This window comes from Coccinella septempunctata, chromosome 8, assembly GCF_907165205.1.
Source record: "Coccinella septempunctata chromosome 8, icCocSept1.1, whole genome shotgun sequence".
Taxonomy (NCBI): Eukaryota; Metazoa; Arthropoda; class Insecta; order Coleoptera; family Coccinellidae; genus Coccinella; species Coccinella septempunctata.
The window spans coordinates 25200377-25224613 of record NC_058196.1 but is presented as its reverse complement, the minus strand read 5'-3'; the positions used below and the strand labels follow the sequence as shown (position 1 = coordinate 25224613).

The following is a 24237-nucleotide window of genomic DNA, read 5'->3' as shown; positions in this document are numbered from 1 at the left end:
TTTGAGGATTTGAATTTTACGGTTGATTCCGACGGTTTTTTCCGGATCATAGGCGGCACATGAGTGGGAGGTGGAGGTGACGGCGGTTGATACTGCGGTTGATAGAAGGAACTACGAAGATAAACATCAGAATTGAAAAAATCAGATGTGAAATAGCGAATTTTCATCAAATATTATTATTTTACGGGAAATTTCATAATTCAATTTTTTTTCTTTTTCTATGTCAGAAAAAAATAAATTTCCAGGAAATTATAATTTTGAAAATCATACGAAAAATTTCCGAGTTTTTTCAATCAGCTGGATTTAGATTTTTTATACCACTCAGACTTTTGAAGAAAAATTTTTATATTTCATTATCTTATATGAAATCTTATATTCGAAATTATCATCTAAGCAAGTCATTAGCGTACAAAAAAAATTTAAAATGAGTATGTGGAATTTGAATTCATATGTATATTGAATTTTGAAGATATGTATTTATTTGTTGTATATTCTCTCACTAATAGTTTTTTCTTGATTATTACTAACAGCCGATATCAATCAAAAATTTTTCCAAATATTTAAAATACGTTGTAAAAAACATATGGAAATGAATCTAAAATGAAAGGAAAATATTTATTTCAATTTAAATTTTTTATGGATTTATTGATTTATTCAATTATTCAAATATTGGATTGATGTGGCTGTTACTTGATGAAAATCTATAACTGAACCTAAAACAGATCAAACGATTTTCCCAAAATGAGTTTTTAAATAGTTTACCTTCACCCACATGAAGATGCTATTGTGATAGCGAAACACGTGTAGTGGTTCAAAAACTCATTTTTTGAAAATCGTATGATCTGTTTTGAGTTCCTAATCATTGAGTTCTTTCTTATTTGAAGTTCAAAATTTTTATCCCAAATTATTTATATTTCGCTCATATCCACATCATATTCGAGGATTAATAGGCTATTTGAACTACCCAATATTTAGACTGATGGACAAAATAACTACATTGCATACGAACGATTAGCTAGTATAACTTATAACTTTCAGTTTACAGAACATAATTTTTATTATGACTTACAATAACCTACTAGCTGAAGAAATTCATCTGAATTTACCGAATGTTTGAATGTGCCAAAAGATTGATCTACTTTTTGGATGAACCTATCTAGCTAACCACACCAGGTTAAGGTACAGTAACAAGAGTATTCGTCAATCATCGAATGAAACCTGATGGAGAATTTCTTCTGGGCCGATAAGCCCTTTGAAGGTACTAGAGAAATCAAGGACTCAGAACTCTGCAAAAATCTGATATCATGCTGTACGAATGTTTGGGGCTAGACTTAAAATTAAATTTTACTAAGTACAATACATATAGGTACTCTATTTCTTCAACAAAAAAATAGTTTCATTTCAAATTTTTATATGCGTATTTATTAGGGCCTTAGTATTATAGTTTTTTCATATAATCAGAGAAAAACGAACCAATAAATTTATAGGATAAATTTATATTATGAATTTCAATAATCAGGAAAATATACATCATTAAGCGAAATGTTCTTTCTATTGCTCTGCAACGTTTCAGTTTGGATTTTCAGTTCTACAAGAACTGTGATTTATCAATAAAGAAGTCATAAGTCAAGGGAAACATTCAACCGTGCTGCCAAAATCTTGTAAGAGGAATACAAAAAATGAGAGAAAATGAGTCATAAAATTCATTACATTTTCAACCTTTACATTATATTTTTAATCACCAAGTGCACGTGTCCTTTATAGTCATCAGTTGATTAAGAAGCTGTTATTTACGTATTGAATTTTTATACCTTGGTAATAAATAAAATTGCTGGATTGCAGATACTCCGGAAATCGAGGACAAAAATTCCGATATTTATCGTACTTCCTGAAACTTTCAGGTACTCACTACTTATTAATTGGTAGGCAGGGAGATCTGAGTTATCGCAGACAAGAATTATTTTTTACTTCACGAATGGAAATCATATGAGATTGCAGCTATTCTCTTCAATGAAACACATATATTGTAGTGATTTAACTGAAAACTGTACCCATGATTTTCACTAACATGAGTTGTTCAACCCCGACACACGTTTCGTGTTTTCATAGTAGCATCTTCAGGTGAGGGAAGGAAAACAGTTTGATATACAGAGTGTCCCAGGATTAATGGGAATAAATTTGGATTTATAGGTTTAGAACCTCAAAATAAAACGAAAAATTGAAGCGTTAAGTTGATTCAGAGATGACTTGATTATGGATTTATTCAATTCTTCGAAAACAGGATCAAAATGAACAAATGAAATTCTGAAGGGGTATTTTTCTCATAGAGATGCATCTGAAACAAATTTTCTCATTCATCCCTCATAGCTAGATAGGGGTGAAATATCATTAAATTTTATGCATTGGAAAGACTATTTCATTTGAAAAGTTTATTCTTTCTTTAGTTTTTATCGTACAACTGAGAGTGTCCTTTGCTCTGTTTTTGAAAAACAAACCAAAAGCTGCCATGATCTTCTCTCGTTGCTCAAGATCGTGATGTTCAAAAACAGACCAAAGGATCTGACACTGTTAAAAGGCAATGAAGTTTTTGATGAGCCTGAATGAGGGGAAAGTTTAAAAATAAAGTTTAAAATAAAAAAGGGTTGCGGATTCCACCCCTTTGTGGCTATAGAGAATCGGGGAAAAATTGAGTTCTAGGCGCATCTCTTTTTGAAAAATCCCACTGCAAAATTCCATTTGTTTACCTCTGTTCCTCTGAAAGAATTGAATTAATCCATAATCAAGTCCTCATCTTGGAACCAACGTAATTTTTCAACTGGGAACGTCTTAGCTCATGACTTCAAAAGAAATTTTCGTCGAATTTTGATGTACTGAACCTCCTATATCCGAATTTATTCCTATTAATCCAAGGACACCCTTTATATGGTGTCCTTCCATATTTATATGAAGAGTTGCGAAAAAATTTTAACGTTTTTGAATGAATAAATAATTGAAGAAATAAATTGCTGGATAAATGAATAAAAGAATCATTCAATGAAAATACAAAAGAAAGAATGACTATTTGGAATAACTGAAATCTGCCAATAAAAATAACAGAAATTTTTTTTAATCAACGAAAAACAAAAAAAGTACATCATGTCAAAATTTCTCAGCCTTCTTGACAACGAATTATGATGAATTTTCGATATTTCATTGGGTATTCTAGTGTCTGAAACTGCCCACTCATGAAGACGAATAATATGGAAAGAAACCCTTTTCAGGTTTAAAAGAATTCTCCAATCTGAGACGAGCCAAGTTTTTGACAGACTTTTGGTACCAGCCGAAGAAGAACTCTCAACCATGATATGAACTTTTTTTATTTGATCATCGTACATCATAATTTTTCCATAGACCCATTGTGACAGCATAATACATAAATTCTAAGAACAATCATTCACGTGTGTTAACCAGTGGACCTTGATGGGTCTCTTCGGGTTCAGCATTTCGACGGATATTGTTTTGGGTGCAGTAACTCGAGCTTTTTTTCCTTCGTGACTTCCTAAATGCGAAAAATTAATTAATATTTGAATTTCCGCGAATGATTTCATACTGTGTCAGTAATTTATTCTTATGAGTATTTTTCAATTAAATATAAACTTCGTTCAGGATCAAAAACATGATGGGGAATGATGATAGACATGTAGGTACTGTTGGAAAAGCTCTACTATTTATTTATTCAAAATAGGGAACATAATTATTATTCTTGAATGAACAAGGAAAAAAAAAAGTTGTTAATAACTGCTAGTTTCGAGACATTTCAAAACAGTCTCATTTTAAAGTCATGAAAGATAGGAGATACTACTACTACTATACTAGTTTTCATTTCGATCTGATCTGTATTTTCAGAAAATGGAAAAATATTTTTCTCCTGCGATATAAAGCTGCTGAATTCACACCTAGATCCTAGAAAGGATCTAATTTTTTATTAATCATTGTATCACAAGCAGCGTGCATCACCTTTGATCATGTTGTGGACTGACAACTTCCTTTCGCTTGAAAACAATGAAATCTCATAGTCCATTGATTATTCTTATTTTGTCACGACATTCCGCATTCTAATGGGCTGAAAAGTGATTGTAATCTTTATTAGAAGAGAATATTCAGTAAGGAGATTCTTCACTGACTTCTTAGCGCCAATGAAAGATGAAAAAATATCCATTTGTTGGGCTCCATCATGCAGCGAAGCGAATTTCTTGCAAACCTTGTACATCCTCTAGAGAGCAGACAAAAATATACCGAGTAAACTCTTGGTTTACAATATTATAAACCTCTTTTTCGATAGGAGCAGTTCACCTTCAGCTAACCTTATTGATAAGTTTCAGGTAAAATGCTAAAGAATCTGCCTTCCCCGTCTGTGATTCACTTCTCATTAGCTTTTTGAGAGGAATCTCTTGAAACGTGTTATTTTAGAATGAGTGGATAATTAAAATCCTTCATTTAAATGGATCCTCCTGATTTATATTCCCCTAGTGAAGCCTAAAAAATAATTATCTGGTATCGAGAGGAAATCTCTGACGATATATTGATGCTTGTAGTGTTGGTTCAAATAAGGATATGGATTTTTTATCCTGATTTTGAAGTATGTAGGTAAATAGTGTGAAGCATCTATGCCGAGATTACATCATCAGTGTGCTTGAATGATATATGAAAATATATGTGATGGTTTTTTTATCTATAGAAGAAGGCAGTTTTCGATCTTAATCCAGAGACAGAATATTTTCCTCAAACTAGTAACTAGGTTAGGAGGATAATTTTTACACTCCGATTCCATTCATTGTACAAAATATTATGGAATCAGTAGCCAGTTGATTCGAAGCTGTATTTAGTTCAATTTTTACTGGCGTGGAATCTGCTATAACTCCTTGGATAATTTCAGTCACACTGTATATCCTTCAGACCTCATTCATTCATTACTCAAGGATCATAAATGGAAGGCCAAGTTTTGTGTCGAATCTCTTTTAGCTAAGTATAGTGGTTTATGAAAAAGGGTTGGAATATAAATGAATTCTTATATTGAACTGAAATTATCCAAAGAAAGATTGTGAGGGAATGAGAATATTCAAGATTTAAGTTTGTTTATCTTCAAAAGCCTCATGTCCCATAATGCTATAATGTATTACAATCGAATAGAACTGTTCCATCATCATGAAGCAACAATTGATGATTTGAGATCGATTCCACATCAATCAATGAGATATTTGGAGGCAAAACCAGTTATTATATCATAAAGTTAACGCAATGTTGCAGGGGGCAAATACGTATGTATAAGTGAAAGTACATTGCAATTCATTGAATGGGTCCAGAGCCGTATCCAACATTTGCTTCAACATATTTCCACAGTATGTTTTTTTTCAGATTTTCTGGCTTGCCATCCAACTATAGAAAAATTAACCTTGCCTCCATACTTCCATGAACACCACAGTGTATTTATCCTTTTATTTGAACGATTGTAGCCAAACTCTCATGGTCTTCGTTAATTAATCTTACCAGTCAAGTCTGGTTTAGTTCCAATTTGCAGAAGGTACGTTACCACCACCGATTTGACATTGAAATATGGACTTTTTTGTGCGTTCTCATCCACTGATTGAAAAGAAGTTTTATAATTTGAATGCTTGGAATCATTAATAATGCATAAAAGTTTTTTGTCCCATGAAGAAGATTGTTAGATAGTTATTAGGTTGAACTTTGATTTCATATCCATCAAAAACCAGAATGATTTGGAAATAAATTATCATGGATGATTATAGACAGCTTCTTGATTTGATGCGCTCTACTGAATATTGGGTATTGTCTTTGGAAATATTGTTCTAATGAATTTGGCTGAAATTCTGGCAGTGTTGATTGAATTTTTAATCTTTTGACCTTCTCCTTTAATTCAATACACAAAATTTTCCTATATCTCGATTTTTGAATAGTGTAAACTTCAATAAGGCGCGACCAAAATTCCTTCTGGTACATGAAGTCAGAGGAATACCTAAATTTGTCCTCGAGACAGTATTCAATCAACAATTCGAAAAAATCATATTTCAAAAAGCGTTTACAACATATCCAATTCCAACAATTCAATGATGTTAAATAGAAATACAAAAAATTTAGATACGAGTCTTTTTGGAAAATTAGAACTGCACTAAAATGAACCAGTACGCACCTGGATCCAACCTACATTACTTCTTCGTCCCAAAACATATCTTAACTCTTTTGAGCGAAACCCATTCATTCAGCAAATCGCCAATCTTAAAGAAAGATCGCCAAATTCCATCTATGATGTCGAGTCTCACTCTTCTGATCGTCTTAAATTTTTTCCTAGTGATAGCTAGTGCGTTTCCAGATGGTGCCCCAGTGGATGCTTGCGTTAAACCCAGACCAAATCAGCCGTACCATGGTCAGGCACGATCCCAACCTGTCCATACAAGCCCCTATCAGATCCTACAGTCCAGTGGTACCTATGGGCCTGGATCCCAAATAACAGGTTAGTGGTCAATTTGAATGTTTTGGTACAGTCGAATGGATAAGCTCATTCATGGCAATATTCTTCTGAAGAATACATATTTATCATGCTTCGACGGTTTTGAAGTTCATTCATGGCTATATTCTTTGAAGCATGTCTAACCGAGTGGAGTTTGACAATAATATGTTTGAAGACTGTAGAAAATTAGTTGGAATGAGATATTGGCCAATAATTTTAGTTCTCATATTTTTTAAGGGTGGGTTTTTCTAGTACAGTATTACATATTGAATTTTTTTTTTAATATAAGAAATATACTATAATATTGAAGAACATATTTACAATACGAACGATAAATTATTATTATTTCAAGTTGAGTGAAAAAACATTACGGGAAGTTAATATTTGGGTAGTGGTTATTCTTCATTAACAAGTGTAACTGGTATGATTTCAACAAAAATTTTAATTTTCCCTCGAAATCAGTAGGATGTATGGATATGGACGAGGAAGTAAACTGTCAGGGTTCATGTTGTGAATTCTCATTCTGGAAATTCCTGTTGTTGAATTATTAGCATAAATCTGGTTCTCATGAAAATGTGCTATTTATTGCTTTCTGTGATGGGGTCTTCAAACGGTCTCATGGTCACTTTTGTATTTGTTTATGTCTGTTATGGCTTTTTCGGAATTCTTTAGTTATTTTATACCAGAGAACGATACAATTCACTCATTCTCTTTAATTTTTACAGATAATCTTGATTATTTTGTTCAAAACTGTTTACACATGTGTCCTAGTTTACTCTTTTTTCATTTTCAACTGAACAAAAATATACAGGAGCTTGAAATTATCCTTTGACAATGGAAAACTGACAAGTAGTGAAATGGAACTTTTGAATATGAAGTTTTTATGATTTTTCATGCCAAAAATATGAGTAAAACAGATATTGGACGCAATTTGGAAATTTGACTGTTTTTTCAAGTTATATTTCATATTACATAGGATAAATAATTCATTAATTCTCAAAAGAATATAATGAGAAAGAAAACATTTGCAAGTTGAAATTCCAAAAACACAAAATAGTTACTCCTTCAACTGCTTGAACTTAGAAAATATATAAAGTGGTTTGGATTCTTATCACTCAGACCCGAATGAATTTCTCCATAACTCGTCAATTTTTGGTCTTCCTGTAAATGGGAATATTCAATATCGTTTTTGTAGTCACTATCCAGGGTGCTGACACGTTCAAGGGCTTCCTGATACAGGCTAGAGATGCAGCCACCAATAACTGGATTGGGGGATGGATAGAAACCCCCAACACTAAAATCCACCCCGAGTGCAGTGCTATCACACATGCCGACCCAAAACCGAAAGCCCAGGCTACATTGTTATGGCAGGCTCCTGCTAATTCTAGAGGAGGACAGGTTTATTTCACGTAAGTTCAAGTTGATACGATTTCCAAGATTAGCTGGTAGAAATAAAAAAAGGTTCTATGATGTATGCACTTTCAGCGGTGGGGAAAGCGTCTGCAGGTTTTCAAAGATGTAAAAAAAGTCGTCAGTTGTACATACATACTCGAGTGTGTCAGATTAAGATACTGTATATGCCCTACGTGTCTCTGATGATAAATTCATGTTTATCCGACAGTTTGCGTAGTGGGGCCGACTGTAGGGAAGAGTTGAAAATGACAAAACAAAGTTTTTTTTCGAGTTTCTCAGATTTTTAGAGGATATGTTAATTGGACCCAAAGGAAGCTACTTCCCAAGAGACTGACAATTCGGCCTTGACGCAAGGTCACAGCCGTCCTTGGAAAATGCAAAAAAAAACCGTACATACTGGAGTGTGTCAGATTTTCATACAGATGGTTAATCTCGGTGTTGCAGACGTGTTGACCCATTAACTTGACACTAATCAGAGGGGGTTTTCTTAATCTGACAGTTTGAAGATGATAACAAAGCTGTTTTTTTTTTAATATCTCCCTTCCTCAACCTCTAATCGTTTCTGTGTTCATTATGAAAGTTGTAGATGATAAAATTCTATACAATTTTTGTCTGAAGCTATTTTACATACTCTTATCCATTTTCGAGTTTGAGGGCGATAAGAGCGAGGAGCTTAGCCACACATGCGAAAGGCCAAGGTCGATGTGGAAACCCAATCTAATGTACATTTATCGCCATATATCTCAAAAACGTTCAAACGTAGAAAAAATTGCTTCGGTCAAAATTTGTAGAAAATGTTATGCCCTACAACTTTTATAATGAATGCGACAAAAATTTGAAGCCCAGGAGAAGAGATAATTAAAAAAAAAAACGATTTTTGTGACCTTTATGGACAATTTTTATTGTTTCGGCTTGCTGAAACTGTCAGATTATATTTCTTCCGTTATTGCTGAATGATTAGCCTCAAAATAGGAAAAAAACCACCGCGTTCGAGAATGTACACGTGCATTTTTTTGCAAGTTTGGTGCCCTCCAAACATTTTCGTCACGCTTACATTGTCAGATTAAGATAATGTATACTTTTCAACATGTAATTAACCACGTACATATATCTTTATCTGACACGCTCGAGTATGTACAATGATCTTTTTTTTTTACTATTCTTACAGGCTGTCCTAGACCATTACCCCTATATACAGGTCTATTTTTTGGTAGAGGTACTCTACAGGAACCAGGGTATCTCTCCTTATATTAATTTCACACGCTCGAGTAAATGAAATATTTTCGAAGCATGTCATTTATCGCAGATGCATACACAATAGGGGTCGCTTTTTCAATAAAATTAATGAAATTTGTGTTGTAGCTGCTCCTCTGGGGATGATTACGTTAATTGATTCAAAATTGATTTCAATCTTGTTCAATAGAATCATCATACACACGATAAAAGTACCTATTTAGTAGAAATTATAAAGACGTCAATTGTCCTACTTTTCCTACTAATCTTTCTTGTTGAACTTATGTTTCGCATCTTCTCGAAGATGTCATAATTTCGTTCATTATTTCACATGTGATTTTAAGAGTTTATTTGACGGCTTTTTTAAATTTGTTTGTTGTATTTTAGTAACTAAATTGAAAAATATCACTACAGATGCTCAGCAAACCTAATACAACATCAATCACAAAGAAAAAGTCCACATTTATCTACCCTATTCGTTTGCTTTTTATTATTACATTCTTGATGTATTTACCTAAGAGTATTTTTCGTTTTGAAACCTAATTTGATACATTTCGATTTTAAAAAGTTTTATGTTTTCTCATTACTTTTTTCCAAATGAGATACCAATAATAATATCTAAATAAAATGAAAAATTAAGGACCAATCTATCCGAAAATTAAAAAAATATGAAAATTCGACTAAATTCGAAAACCCAATTTCACTCAAACAGATAGGCATCTTATCTGAACATTTCTATCGAAATTTCTTATCACAACAAGATACCACTAGGCTAATATTCAGAAAAAAAGTCTTGAATCGCTGATCAGTTTACGCATCGACCCCAACAAATTTTCCGCGTCTTAACTTCTGGAAGATTAATTATGCAAAATCAATCAAGGGATATTTGAGTTACGGTGAAATGTGTGCCGTGGTTGTATTGGGAATTGAGTTACCCAAATTGGCTCTAACCCAGCTCCTCCGGATGTCCTTTCATTATCTCGTTGAGTAACCGTCCTCAGGAATTATAAATGACGTTCGGTTCATCAATCCCCGTCGAATAAAGGAAATTTTGGCGCTGCGGATCCTAAAGGGCATACATAATTACGGCCCTGCTCGAAATGGAGCTCCCATCAGCACTGTTTTTCATTTATTAATATGACGTGGAATTTAACTGGATCTGTTTTTTATGATTTATACATTGTTTCGCTTATACTGATTAGTCCCACTCGTGGAGAGGTTCTAACCTTTTTTTGAAAGTTTTCGTGTACTGTGTACTGCTTCTTTTTTTTTAAACACCCTGCATACCCTTTCTGATGTTCATTGAAATTCACCACCTTCAAGTGCCTTTTTGGCAGATTTTCATGACTCGATAATTAGAGTATGTTTGTACTTTATAACCTTTATTTTTTAGGGGTACTGTGCTGAAGGAGTATTCCACATTTTGGTCAGAGCTGGTATCCCAGGTCAACCAGTGAAGACATTCATCAGTGTCCAAATAATCATACTTCCACCAGTCATTGCATATGTACATTGCCATTATAAGAACATTTTTTAACATCCATTATTCATTATATCATTTACCTACATTTCAATATGGTATAACTATACATCAATAGTTGTTTAATTCGAGTTTGAATCCTTTGGAATTTTTTCATAATAAAATCAACCTTTGTGAATGTTGCAGTTTCACTACTATCTGATGCGAAAAACATCTCAAAACATCGAGGTAGTTTCTTCAAAATTAACAAACTTTTTGGCATGTGCCTAAAATGAAATTAATATTTCTTCAACCAATAACTCGAAATGAAACCCGTTAATTGATTTTCTTCAACCTATCAGCTGCAACTCCATACAATTTTTCCATAATCTTGTGTTTTTTCAGTATTGTGGTTATCAGTAGAAACACAAAATTCTCTTGAAGTAAAAAAAATATTAATATTTCCTCTACCAACCAACCAATCTTCTAAAGTGCCCTCACATGAAAGATACATGTTTGTACCTATTTGAAAAACAAAAGTTGGATGGGGTTGCGTCCTAGGGGTTAGAAATAGGTATTCAATTTCATTAAGAAAAAATAAGATCAATCGGAACTCAATTTACGTGTTTCAGCGCCTCAATTTCAAGTTATTGGTGGATAAACTATTAGTGTTATTTTTTTCAAGAGATTTGTGTTCTTCTGGTGACCACAAAATTTAAAAAAACAAACATTCTGGTCAGATTCCAGTTAGGTTTAAAGTAAAACACGAAATGTCATTGCCAGATTGATTTTATTCCAGACTTATGACCACCTGTATAAGAAATTCAACTTTGTATCCAACGCCTTCGCCATTCTGCAACTCCCATCTATATAAGATGTCACTGTCATCCTTTCAAAATGAATTGTGAATAGGAAAAGGAATTAAAAGTTTCTCTGGCTGATCTATAGGCTGAACTGAAGATCTGAATCTCCATGAATTCCTTATTAGGATGAAATTCAGGGCGCTGTAACTACTGGATGAATTTTTTGAGAATCTGTGACCAAATTAAGGACTTTTTACAATTCTGGTATTATACTCCGATTTATTACGTAGATATTCAGAGGGAGTTTTCTATGACGAAAAAAAGCCTTCTTTTTGAGCAAAAAATTTTAGAAATTTGTAATTCAGAGGTCTCATTTCAATTTCAGGCTGTGGTGAGTGTGCAGAATGTCACAAAATTCTATGTGCTTCTCGAGAACTATGAGAGTTAGAGAAAAATCAGATAAAGTAAAGACAGGATCTGTACTTCTGACGCTTGTTAATCCTTTAGGTTGTAACCATTGATCTTGACTTGATCGAGAGAACGATTTTATTTAGCAATAAAATCACTTCATCCCCATTATACATTCTCAGTTTTCTGCCTGCGGAAACTCATCGGTAAACGATGTTCAACATTAAAAAATGTCGTGTTCAAAATGGACTCACAACGATCGTACATTAACCGGAAAATTCCCAGATCATTACCCCCAACGTCGCTCCCCGCTAGGGTACCCCTCTGTTTCTCGAAGTACCCAGCGAATTTTCCCATATATTTCCCTTTTACGCGACCCCCTCGCGTCCTCTTTGCTACACGAAATGCATTTTCTTACCCCAGGGGTGCACAATAACAAACGATCACGACTCTTCGTGGCTAGTGTCGCGATTCCACTAGATGGGGTGACTACGGCATCACCACCCCCATTTTCGACGTCGGCGTCGTCACCACAGAGGCCGGCCGGTTGGACAATATTCCTCGTCATTACTGAAGTGCGCGTCGCGACGCTAGTAACTGCTGCGTGAGGAAACCGGGAACTCAGTGTGCCAAACGCGTGGTTTGGAACGACGTTTCATCGGAAGAGTGGTGAGCTTTGTTGTTGAATTCTTGGTCAGCGGAATTTCAATCAACTAAACGGAAATAATTTCATGTTTTTGAGTCGTGAATATATATTAAAATGAAAATTCAAGAAGGTGCATTTGTTGAGCATATATTCCGGTGTAAAACACTTCAAATCGTTGAAGCTTTGAGCTAATTTTAGTGCAAGAACTGTTCGAAGCTTTGAGCGTCACGTTTTTTAAAATGTAAACGTAATGAGATGTCATAAAAGTATCAGCTGTTGATATGCTTTTTGTCGAAGCTTTCAATATATTATTTCATTCAATATTTATTTTTCATTTTTATCCCTCATAACTGAGTCTATCGAAGCCGAGAGCTATGAGAACTGTTGCTTCTCAACGAAATTTGATACAATCAACTTTTGAAATTTTCGAAAAAATTATTTCCATTGATATAGGCAAAATACAAGCAATTAGGTTTTGATACTTGTGGATTCTAAACCATTAATAAGAAAAAACCGTCAATGACTGAATCACCTTCATCAACGAAATTTCTATTAATTTTTGCTTCGAAAAGTTGAGGTTACCATTTAAAAGGAATTTTCTATATTTTCCACTCCTCGGAGAGGCAGTATGAAAAACTCTTCAATTATGGAGTAAAAGTTGCTAAATTTGAATTAAAAATTGTTGGGTATTATAATATATCTGCCCTGTGCCCCATATTGTTTAAATTTCAGAAGCAGAACCATTATAATTTCTTCTTTTTTGTATGAATTCTTTATCAATTCTGAACATTATTCATTTGTTCACTTTCTTTTAACAGGTCCTTATATCGTGTGTCGATATTTGAATAACAAAAAATAGAGTTAAAAATTGAATTGGCTTTCCAATCACTGGTGGAAAATTTCAAAACATTTTATATTTTTGTTGGAGGGTAATATTGCGTTCTTCATATGAATTGCCAATACTTAAGTGTATTGAAAATATTTATATCTGATACAGGGTGAGTCTTAGACTCGTACAAATATTTCAACAGTAGATTCTTGAGGTAAAAAGAAACACTTTTTTCCTTTACCATTTTTACTTAATCGGCTCGGTTTAAAAGATACAGGCTGTTGAATAATCATGAAAAAGTTATTTATAGTTCTCTAAAACGGTTTTATTGAATGAAATGAATTTCGGTCTAAAAATTTTTCATTTATTTCATTAATCTAATTAATATCTGATTAATATCACCCATTTCTTCTAGTTTTCTCATTATGACCATTCCGTACCATAAAAATACCAAAAATTAAAAGAACCCAACTATTGGAACCAAGTTGGACGCTAGTTAATGAATATTTGAACATTTTGTTAAATAAAAATATTCTTCATATTTTCCCGTATAATGCGCCGTTTTTGAGTAATTCGATGTTCAAAAATCAAAAAGTATCTGTGATATTCGGAAAATTGGTTACTTTGGCTGAATACAACTCTGTTTAAAAGATCCACAGATGTGTAGTGTCACAGATTTAGCTAATTATTCTGAAGATAATTTTGCTTTTCCAGGGGTGGCACAGCGTGTTAGGAGAACTTAAATTGGCTATATCTTTCTGACAGGGCCGAATCGGAAAAAATGGTAGGTTCTTATAACCTCAAGAACCTACTGTTAAATATCTGTACTAGTCAAAAACTCGTCCTGTATTCCGACTTATTTTTTAGCTTGGTAGGTGGATTTGGATCTGAGAAATAAGTTGCTTGTCCTTATGTGACTACTTTCTAAGTCTCAATTTCATAATTCGATGCGAAAAAAACTTGACTTTGAAAAATTGAAGTGAAATAAAATGGTTTGAAAAATATTGTGAAAAACTATTATTTCTTCAAATTTCCCAGAATTGGTGTCATACTTTTCTTTAGAAATAATCCGAGAATTATGAGAATCAGAATTCAATGGACGAGTTAAGGAACGTTTGCCAAACTTGTAAATAATAGAAAAAATTCTTTCAATGGAAATGTATTTTTTTTTAATTATATTTGTGCCTTTCGGTTGCTTTCATCATTTTATAATCCTTGGAATGTACCCGGCTCTCAAATCCAAGTGATTAAAATAAAATTTATATTGCACATATTTTCAAGGTGAGTTTTGACATTATTCAGGCGTTTTTTTCGTGTTTCGTTCATTTTATTTATGGTTTCATCCATAGACTGAAAATTTTCGCATTATTAGACTATGGTTTAATCACAGAACGCCTGAACTAAAAATGTGTTCTGTGATGAAACCATATTTTAATAATAAATAAATCCTTGTCTATGTATGAAACCATAAATATAACGAAAAACGAAAAAACGCCTGAATAATGTCAAAACTTTCCTTGGAAATACAATATAAATTTTCTTTCATATCACTTGGACTTGTAGCCGAGGACATTACAAGGATTGTAAAATGATGAAAGCAACCGAAAGGCATAAATATAATTATGAAAAAATACGTTTGCGTTGAAAGAGCTTTTTCTTTTCTTTTTTTATTTACAAGGTTGTCAAACGTTCCTGAACTCGTCCATTATGTGCAGCTGAAAATGTTGAACACTAACCCAATCAATGTTATTCATATTACGTAATTGAAGAGAAGAAAGTTCTAATTTTCTTAGTCCTGAATAAAACACCAATTTTTTATGGTATATTGGTGGTATATGAAGTTTACCTCATTTATATATTCAACAGCTAGCCCACTTATAAATGTGCTCATCACTCACGGGCAGAGTCTCCCCCAGAAGATGAAATTCCTGCTTGATTTTATTCATGATCTATAAAATTATTCATAAACTCGAAGGAAAAACGTCCTCCCGCCTCCGGGCCTCAATAAAAAATACTCATCCTAAACGTCTAGACCGGAGCTGTGAAATCTGCATAAGCTATGCCAACTTGTTCCTGTTCGTTTGCAAATTGGCGTCGGTTCATCCAGCGAGAACTTACGTACGAATCTACGGCTTTCAGCCACTCGTGCTCATCCGGGAAAATACATGATGAAATTTCAATTTGTTACTACCAAACGGCGATCGCAGCTGCTGACCAACGTTCGAAATCGATATTAATTTATATGGCAAGTTGAGAGGCGAAATGTTGAACTATATACACGCTACAACTATCCAGAGAATTTCAATTTTGAGTTTGAACAAGTTAATTCGGTTGATACAACTCAAAACCCAGTCGACTGAGTTTAGTTGGGGACGTTCAAACCACCATAAACTCAATGACATTGACATGAAGATAAAATATGGGAACAACTGAGCAGTAAATGATTAAAATGAAAATAAAACGAAATAGGAAATGGTAGCCAGACAACTCTCAATGAATCGAATAAGAAGTGCTTTAAACACATAACATAAAGTAATGATATTTAGACGCTTACATATGTATAAAAATATCCACAAATGTTACGATCGGAATCGAAATATCTATACACCATTTGTGAGGGTGCCGAATGAAATACTTTCTCATCAAGGCAGAAATGATGACCATGGTTTCGATTTTATTTGATCTCTCCAGAGCAACACGACTCCCAGCTCGAGGAGAACAGATGCTTCTGGAACGCTACCAGTCGAACGTTTCCGCGCTTTTTCTCATCACATTTGATGGCTGTGTCTGCAGCCAAGTTTTTTGTTTGGCAAGAAATGTTAAACAAACATTTCGATATATAATATTATATCAGTATACAGGGTTAGAACTATTTGGAGAGGGACTACAGGGGTATTGAAAACCGTTAGAAATACAGGGTAGCTTAAATTACGAAAAAGTTGCGTTATTCAAGGATGAGTGGGTGGGTGTAAACAGTTCCTGAATATCTCTGATGGTTCCTAAGATATCTGGAAAAACTGAAAATCAAGATTATCATTTTTTCTTCATAACTCATTTGTTTTTGGAGATAACTACACGAAATTCGGTGTGTATACTGCATTCACATTTATTTTAGCAGTAGGTTGGCCATGAAATAATTTTCTCAAGTTTTTGTAACTAGAACGGAGTAAGGTTGGCACTCATGAAATGTCGTTAATGTCATAACACCGTTGCCACAACTAATATCAATTTTTATTACGAAAATGCCGAAAGTGATTGAAAAAAGAGACAGGGTTTCAGGAAGTGCTATTTAGAATTCAGGTCCGCTCATTCGAATAGTTATACCCTGATATTATAAAATTCACACTTCGTCAGACGGTAGCGAACATATTCAATGTAAGAGAATTTATATAATGTTTCATCTAAATCTAAACGACTTATATTTCAGTTGAATATTTCCACGTTCAGAAAGATATTGTGAATGAAGAGGATGACAAATAATTTCCTTCTATTGGGAGACCCAAAAAAGTGGTGGCATTTGAGAATTTTATGTTTGAGTGAATTAATGCGAAAAGTTTACTACAGGATTTTCGATGAATGTCATCGTAGAATAAGTTCCCGAAAAATGATTTTTCTATTTTTCATTTGACTTGTCCTATATATTGTAAATGCCTTAAGGTACCAATAAATACCTAATTATTGTTAATTATTATCAATGCATTAAGATGAACAGCCACAAATACGTGTCAGTTGCATGCTAATTGTTTATTCATGTGAAATTCTTGTTCAAAGGTGAAGTTCATCTTGATTGAAACTTCCTTTAATTCCTTCTACTTATATTGATGCAAGATGCTTTTAGTTGAAGAATTCAACATTCTTGAAATTACCTGTTAATTCTTTCGGGAGATACCCATTCCCAACCACTGCAACATATGCATTTCATCTTCGGGTTAATATTTTTGAAATCTACAACTGATGTAATGTATTCAAACTTTAGCCAAAGAAGATAACGAACATTAACTCTCCTCAAGCTAGTGCATATTATGATATCATACTGATCTCTTGTATTTTCCACGCAAATAACTGGATTTTGTATGCCTTCCATCAGTTTGTATGAACTTCAATTATGTTCGTCACATATTTTCCGAAGAGTTTCGACATTGTGATGAAATACGTAATAACAGAAACTTTTACGTAGAACGAACAACATAGCGTTGATTTAAAACCCAAAAATGTTTTGACAAGCGTCATATCCCCACATTTTCGTACTATACAGACTGAAATGTGTCAAATTTCCATGGCCAACCGACTGCTAAAATAAAAGTGAATGGAGTATAGTTATAATTCTATATAGCGATTATACTGGTGTACTACTTTTTTGTAATTTAAGCCACCCTTTATTTTTAACTGTTTTCAATACTCCTATAGTCAGCCTCTAAATAGTTCTAACCCTGTGTAGGTCAAAAGAAACACTTTTCCTTCACCATTTTTTCCGAATCGGCTCGGTTTAAAAGATACAGGCTGTTGAAAAAACATAAAAAATCTTATTTTAAGATCTCATAAACGGTTTAATCGAATGAAATGAATTTCGGAAAATAGTTATTCATTTATTTGATTAATCTTTTTCGATCACCAGATCTCACTCACGTCTTCCAGTTTTCTCATTATGATCATTACGGACCATAAAAATACCAAAAATCCAAACAACCCAACTATTGAAACTGAGTTAGACACTATCTAATGAATATTTGAACGTTTTGTAAAATAAAAGTATTCTTCATATTTTCTCGTATAATGCGCCGTTTTCGAGTAATTTGATGTTAAAAAATCGAAAAGTATCTGTGAAATTTGAAAAATTGGGTACTTTGGCTGAATACAACTCTGTTTAAAAGATCCACAGATGTGTAGGCGTCAGAGATTTAGTTGGTTATTCTGAAGGTAATTTTGTTTTTTCAGGGGTGGCACAGCTCATTATGAAAACTTAAAATGGTTGTATATTTTTATCTGGGCCGAACCGGAACAAATGTTATAGGAAAAAAGGGTTTCTTTTGACCTCATGAATCTACTGTTGAAATATTTGTACGAGTCAAAGACTCACCTTGTATACTTCGAATCAGGTAAATCGATTCGAACCCATAGGTACGCAAGTACACAATTACGGTATGTATTTCTGAAAATTCAAATGGCGCAAATTCCCCAAATTTATGACACGTACGGACCCCACTGTACTGAGGGCGGATGGACGTCTATTTAATTTCGTTCTGACGCTGGAACCCTCGGTGGCGAGGCTGTATGTATCATCCACCATTTATCGCAACGTTAAATTAGTTTTTATTTCGATGAGCATTCTAGTTTGTTATTTGAACTTCGAATTTTACTGCAAATTAGATTTCGTTCATGGAAAATTCATGAAATTGTTTACATCGAGCATCAAATGCGCAGGGTGAGTGTTTACTTGATGGTAATTCATTGCGGGACGTATGGAATTTTTTTTTCTTCACACACTGGTATTTTGAGCACGTTTTATGGTTATTTTTGCCGTATATGATGAACATTTTCAATTAAATTTTTTTTATGAAACTCTTCATTCTAACATTAAAAAAAAACATGGATATCAACTAAACATACTCTAGTATCTGACCAAAATAAATATTCTGAAGGTCTGTGATCCCTATCATTTGTTGAGCAGTGTATTAGCATTTAGGGTTTCTTTCAATCATTGTCAACCACTGTAATGAACAAACTCAAACAGAATTTCAGTCCTCTCAACAGTAATCGGATGAATATTTTCCAATGGTAGTTTCAGGGGGGAATTTTTGACAAGCTATGAGAACGCCCTTTGCTCGAACATCGACAGCCGCTTGCTGCAAATGGCAGAAGTTGAAACTAGAACAATTCTGACGTCTATTGAAATTCGCTGCTAGATTTATCGGACCCAGTGTGATGATACGGCGGAAACAAGAGCGAAGAAGATTAATGGCGATGAAATTAACAGAGTCGCGAGACTTTATCTTCGTTTTATGTCCACACAGTAGAAGAAAGATGAACCTAAACTACCGGGGGACCAAATGATTCCTGTTGGGACAGCAAAGTTGACTTCTCAGAGAGGATTTCAGAGAAACTGGATGAAAAACTCGTGATTATAAGACTATAAGATTATAAGAGCTTGACTCGCATCATACAAATGTTTCTGTTAACGATATACACAGTGTGATAGTTATTTTACACAAAATTACTTAGCCGTCTTCATTAAAAGAGATAAAAAACATCTAGGCCAAACTTACGATGCGTACATTGCAATATTCAACATTTGTATGGACAAGTCAAACTCAATTGTCATATAATTATCGGATTGTGAATTTGCATTTCGTTTTGAACGACCCTGTATAAAACTGGTTGGAAAGTAGCATAAATACCATTACCGGAAGGAATACGAGTATTACTACATCCACTCTGATTTTTATATGTTGCATAAAAAATGAGCTTGACTGAAAATTACCCGGCTGACATGAAAAGTTTTTTCCACATCCGGACTTTTTCCGGAAACGAGGCATATGAACCGGAAATTTGCCGCGCTGAATGTACAACTTCCTGTTTCGTACATGAATGTATGTTTCCACGAGTGCGAAACTACCGGAAATGTAAAATGATGCGAAATTTCGCCTGTGTTATTATCAATGATTTCTAGATAATTTAGATTGCTGTTTTTTTCGTATTTATTTGTTTTGCTGCCTACTTAGTTGTTTCATTTTACTATATTATGCTAAAGAGGGCGAAAAATAATACCCACAAAATTTTTTGTAAAGTTCAATTCACTACAGAATTGAGCGCACTAGATCATAGAAAAGTTTACATTGTATCAGAGACATATAGACATGGACTGTGCCTTCCCTTTATATCTATGCATGAAATACGGTCAAAAAAAGTGACAGAGAGAAACGCAAGTCGGGCATGCAGTTGTCTTTTTCTAGAATTTCGATTGGTCCACACTGACCTCTATGTGAACAAAAAAGAGACAGGTAAATGCCCGACGATTATTTCTCTCTTTCTATAAAAAATACATTTTCATGCTGACATTACTCAGTCCATGTCTCTATGTCTATGCATTGGATGTAAAATGTGACAATCCCCAAAGGTAAGCCTAGACGGCACATTTGACCCCTTCGTTGCAAATTTTAATTGGGTTTCCCCCTGACATTAATTCCGATTCAATGATTAACAACCTGTTCCAACTTGACGTGTGTCTACGTCGAAATATAGACCGTCCTTGTGATTTATCTTCGAGAGTATTACTCTCTATCAAGTCTTCTATTTACCTTACCATACATCAATATCGTATTATCTACATCGCCATATTGTGTTTGGATATGAATTGACAAGTGTCTGCCATACGGCAATGGGATAGATTAGATTATGATTAACCTATTTTTGATGCGCAATGACAGAGAATTGACTGAAAATCCATCGATAGAATCGTAGGATTTCAACAATTCCATATCCTCAATTCTCAACTATAAATGAGAACATTTGACATTTTTCTGAGTTGCAATCGCAATCACTTTTAGCTGAAGTCATATTGGAGAGTCACCTGCACATAATATTACCACAAATCCTGTGTTAATAATTCATGATAATGATGATATTGAAATGAAGCATAGAAATTTAGGGTACGAAAAATCGATTTCCAATTCTGAAGGAGATAATGTTGTTTGTTCTCTTTATGATAGATGTTTGTAATCGGAATTAATATTTCAGTTCGATGGAGTGACTGTTGACATTGTAGGAAATGAATAAATATTTTTCATTCTTGCGTATTGTAATAGTTTGCTCATGTGTTCATTTTCATCGCATTGAGAAAAGTATCCATGAACTATATAGTGTTGTATGCTGAAGTATAAGCAATAATAATTATGTACCTACGATAATGTAGGTCTTCAATCTATTAGAAATTATACAGGGTTAGTATTTGACTCGTAAAAATATTTTAACAGTAGATTTTTGAGGTCAAGAGAAACACTTTTTCCCTTTACAATTTTTTCTGAATCGACTTGCTTTAAAAGATACAGGCTGCTGGAAAACCATGAAAATTGTTATTTTCAGTTCTATCTCACAAACGGTTTTATCGAATGAAATGAATTTCGGAATATAGTTTCATTTATTTGATGAATTAAAAGTATTCCTCATATTTTCTCTTAATATGCGCCGTTTACGAGTAATTTGATGTTCAAAAATTAAAAAGTATCTGTGAAATTTGAAAAATTGGGTACTTCGCTGAATACAACTCTGTTTAAAAGATCCACAGATATGTAGTGTCACAGATTTAGCTTGTTATTCCGAACGTTATTTTGTTTTTATAGGGGTGGCACAGCTCAATATGAAAACTCAAAATGGCCGTATCTTTTATCAGGGCCGAATCGGAAAAAATGGTATAGGAAAAAAGTGTTTCTTCTGACCTCAAGAATCTACTGTTAAAATATTTGTACGAGTCAAAGACTCACCCTGTATGCATGGGATAGATTATATTACAACAGAAAATACACCTAAACAAATTTGTTTCAATGTCATTATGATTATTATCAATTTATGAACACTGCTTGCCCAAATCAATTTTTTGTATTGAGTCCTTTGCAGAAATTCTCCTGTGTTATTTCTGATCATCACTATAATCAAATTGTACAATTGTTCCTAAAATACTCATGCGATGAAATTTTCGAAGTGGGTAAGCCCATCTCCGTTTATTCATTTTTATTAAATTTATATCAAAGAAACACATTTCATATTCAGTTTTGTAAACTGACATGAAAAACACATCCTTTTGACGGACAAATTGTTGAGAATTACTTCTGTCACGATTGACTAATTTAGTATGACCCTGTAGCTTTTATTGCAATATAATAAGAATAAAGTAAGATGCATACCACCCACAAGTGTAACGATCTGAATTGAAATAGCCAATTTGCCATGTTCAGGACAACTAAATGGAGAACGTTCCATCGAAGAAGAGCAGATGCTGACCACGGTTTCGATGTCATTTGACCTCGTCAGAGCAACACAGCTCCTTCTGCGATAGAAAAACGCTTGGAATTGATGGTCACTAATTGAATACTAATTTATTACTGCTAAATAAGTATTCAAATGATTTGATTGATTGAAGTAGTTACATTTTGATGAGGACATTCAAAAAATCTACCTACTGATACTCAAGATGAGTTTATATCAAGTGAAGACTCACAGAAACTATTATTAACTTTTTTTTTGGGAATATTCTGTGATAAATCTTCGCAGCATTTCAATATTTTGGGAGGCAACCAAACTGCCTCTTTGTAGTATAAACAAGGATATATATGAAGCAGTTCGGCTCCATTCCCTGGCAATTTGACTGCAAATGTGACCATTGTTCCACTGTCTAATGCGGTGAGCCAAAACCACTTGAATAATTAATTAGGGATATACGAGTTTATTGTCGACGTGTTTAAACTCGGAATTATTCCCATCCCCTCGCCTATCCAGGGCACAATACTTAAACTATACGAATTACGGGGTCCTAGAAGCATCATTACGAACTTGGGAGCCTGTCTTCGAGCTGTCATAACCGGATGTGCCATCTTGATTCGTTGTCCCACTTCTGAGTTCTTCAGAAACGACTTGAATGCAGGCGGTACGAAACCTGTAATCAGCTCGGGAATTTAATTTGACCTGGATGTGATGTATTCAAGATAAATCTATCGGGACAACGTTCTTACGAGTCTGGAAGCACAAGATTGGAAGGGAAAAGTTGGTCTCTGAATTGAATTTACTCCAAGCTGCTCGCCTTTCGGAAATTAGATATTGCTTTTGTGTAAAAGTTGCCATTTTGCGCACTTGTTCCTAGAAATTAGAGCAACATTATCTTCTTTAAATGTTTGTAGTTTGCGAACGTTTGAGCTAGACTCATTGACCAAGAATTTCTGAAGAAGACGCTAAGAAAGGAAGGTACAGAAATCGAAGCATTAAAGGAAAGACATACGTTCAAGTATCTAGAGCTCAAACAAGCTAGACCAATCAGTTAGAGTCAGATGAAGAGAGTATTGACGGAGGAGTTCACTCGAAGATTGAGAATGATAATGACAACTATAGTCTAAATATCAAGAATCGCAAAAACTTATTTTGGATGGTATAGATCGTTTATCCAACCTAAATCCACTTGTGTCCACCCAATTTTTTCATTTGTCCATCCACAGAACCAAAACTTATTTTGGATGGTATAGATCGTTTGTTCAACCTAAATCCACTTGTGCCCACCCAATTTTTTCATTTGTCCATCCACAGAACCATAGAAATCCATGCAATCTATGCAAATTTTGGAAAGTGTGAAGTTGGCACCCTAAATGAAAATTTTCAAACCTAAATTTCAGGATCGTTTGTCCATCGTAGGTCCATGTTTGTCCAGCTTTTTTTTTTGCAAGCACCGTTTGAGAGATATGGAAATATAAGTTTTCGGTGCATTTTCTGAGCAGAAATTCGTCAAGACCGAACGGTTGCACCTACATGGATGAAATTCTCAGATTCATTACTAGAAGAGTTGCTCTTTCAGAATATGTACCACACTTCCATCTATGGTTACTTTTATTGAGAGATAAACGACTCGAAATCTGACCTTCGAAAAATCCTGAAACTGCTGGGCTTAGTTAAAAATTCGTCAAGACCGAACGGTTGCGCCTAGATGGATGAAATTTTCTGATTTATTACAAGAAGAGTTGCTTTTTCAGAATATGTATCACATTTCCATTTACGGTTACTTTTACTGAGATATAAATGACTCGAAAGCTGACCTTCGAAAAATCCTGAAGCTTCTGGGGTCAGTTGAAAATTCGTCAAGACCGAACGGTTGCACCTAGATAGATGAAATTCTCAGATTTATTACTAGAAGAGTTGCTCTTTCAGAATGTGCATCAATTCAAAAAGACTCAAAAACAAAACTAT

At 34.0% G+C, this 24237-nt stretch overlaps 2 protein-coding genes across 3 annotated transcripts in view; both read left to right on the top strand.

Annotated features, from left to right (window-relative positions):
- Positions 1–6222: 6222 nt before the first annotated feature.
- Positions 6223–10708, top strand: LOC123319091 (putative defense protein 3). The gene is made up of 3 exons (XM_044905941.1): positions 6223–6508; positions 7701–7914; positions 10545–10708. Exons 1-3 carry the CDS (start codon positions 6301–6303, stop codon positions 10606–10608), a joined length of 486 nt encoding a protein of 161 aa, XP_044761876.1. The 5' UTR covers positions 6223–6300; the 3' UTR covers positions 10609–10708.
- A 1637-nt stretch (positions 10709–12345) lies between these two features.
- LOC123319349 overlaps positions 12346–24237 on the top strand; it is a 78760-nt gene continuing 66868 nt past the window's right edge. For both annotated transcript variants that reach the window (XM_044906265.1, XM_044906264.1), the window contains exon 1: positions 12346–12490. The gene's annotated coding sequence lies outside the window, so the exon portion shown is untranslated. The remainder of the gene's footprint in view (positions 12491–24237) is intronic.

Excerpts from the sequence above, each read along its gene's own strand:
- LOC123319091 (XM_044905941.1), top strand. The coding sequence starts at position 6,301 with ATGATGTCGAGTCTCACTCTTCTGATCGTCTTAAATTTTTTCCTAGTG. Across the intron at positions 6,509-7,700 it reads GCCTGGATCCCAAATAACAG|TCACTATCCAGGGTGCTGAC; the intron begins GTTAGTGGTCAA and ends TCGTTTTTGTAG. Across the intron at positions 7,915-10,544 it reads GGAGGACAGGTTTATTTCAC|GGGTACTGTGCTGAAGGAGT; the intron begins GTAAGTTCAAGT and ends TTTATTTTTTAG.